The 940-nt window shown below is 59.0% G+C and overlaps 1 protein-coding gene across 1 annotated transcript in view; it reads right to left on the bottom strand.

The window, feature by feature from the left end:
- Positions 1 to 937, bottom strand: part of LOC113980469 (protein phosphatase 1 regulatory subunit 37-like) — a gene marked incomplete at both ends in the record, with an annotated part of 2,100 nt that extends 1,163 nt beyond the window's left edge. Inside the window, one exon of the mRNA XM_027707680.1 lies at positions 779 to 937. Coding sequence (XP_027563481.1) covers positions 779 to 937 — 159 coding nt within the window. The remainder of the gene's footprint in view (positions 1 to 778) is intronic.
- Positions 938 to 940: the final 3 nt, after the last annotated feature.

The raw sequence follows: 940 nt of genomic DNA, 5'->3' as shown, positions 1-940 counted from the left end.
GAACAACCCACGTTTCCCAAGGGATTCTCCCTGTTCCATCTACTCCCAGGGATTCCCATTGGAGGAGTGGGAATTTGATCCTTGAGGGTTCCTCAAGACGTGGTTGGTGAAGGAACAACCCAAGGATGGAGTTTCCCAAGGGATTCTCCCTCTTCCATCCCAGGGACTCCCATCCTGGGGGACGCTTCACATTCCAAGGAGTGGGAATTCCATCCTTGAGGTTCCTCAAGACGTGCTTGGATCCCTCAGGAATTGGATCCCTCAGGAATTGGGGGTCTCAGGGCTTGGAATCCTCAGGAATTGGGGGTTTCAGGGCTTGGAATCCTCAGGAATTGGGGGCTTCAGGGCTTGGATCCCTCAGGAATCGGATCCCTCAGGAACTGGGGGTCTCAGGGATTCTCCCTGTTCCATCTACTCCCAGGATTCCCATCCCATGGGATGCTTGGATGAGTGGGAATGGGAGCAGGTGGGATTGGGAAAGGAGACCCCCCTCCCCGGAGCTGAGCTGTGGGGGCCGGGAAGGAGCCGGATTATCCCGCCCCGCCCAAAATCCAGGATCAAACCCCGGGCGGGACCAACTCCAGCCAAAAACCGGGAAAACCCCGGAGCCGAGGGAGAGGATCCCCCCTCCAGGGACAACATTTTCCCGCTTGGATTCAACAAAACCACCCCAAAAAAAAAGGGGGAAAAAAAAAAGGGGGAGGTTGCGGAAGGAACAACGGGACGGCGCCGGGCCTCGGGAATGTTTTCCGGGCTCCGGAATTATTCCGGCACCCACCGACTCCTTCTTGGGCTCGCGGTCGAGGTCGAGGCGCAGCAGGGAGTGGTTGACCTTGAGGGCGAGGGACAGGGCCATGAGCCCGCCCGTCTTGATCTCGTTCTCCCGCAGGTCCAGGCGCAGCAGCCGCGGGCTCTCGGCGATGAACTCGGCCACCGCCAC

Source organism: Neopelma chrysocephalum, unplaced genomic scaffold (genome assembly GCF_003984885.1).
Source record: "Neopelma chrysocephalum unplaced genomic scaffold, ASM398488v2 Primary Assembly neopelma1_94313, whole genome shotgun sequence".
Lineage (NCBI taxonomy): Eukaryota > Metazoa > Chordata > Aves > Passeriformes > Pipridae > Neopelma > Neopelma chrysocephalum.
This window is presented reverse-complemented; position numbering and strand designations above follow the sequence as displayed.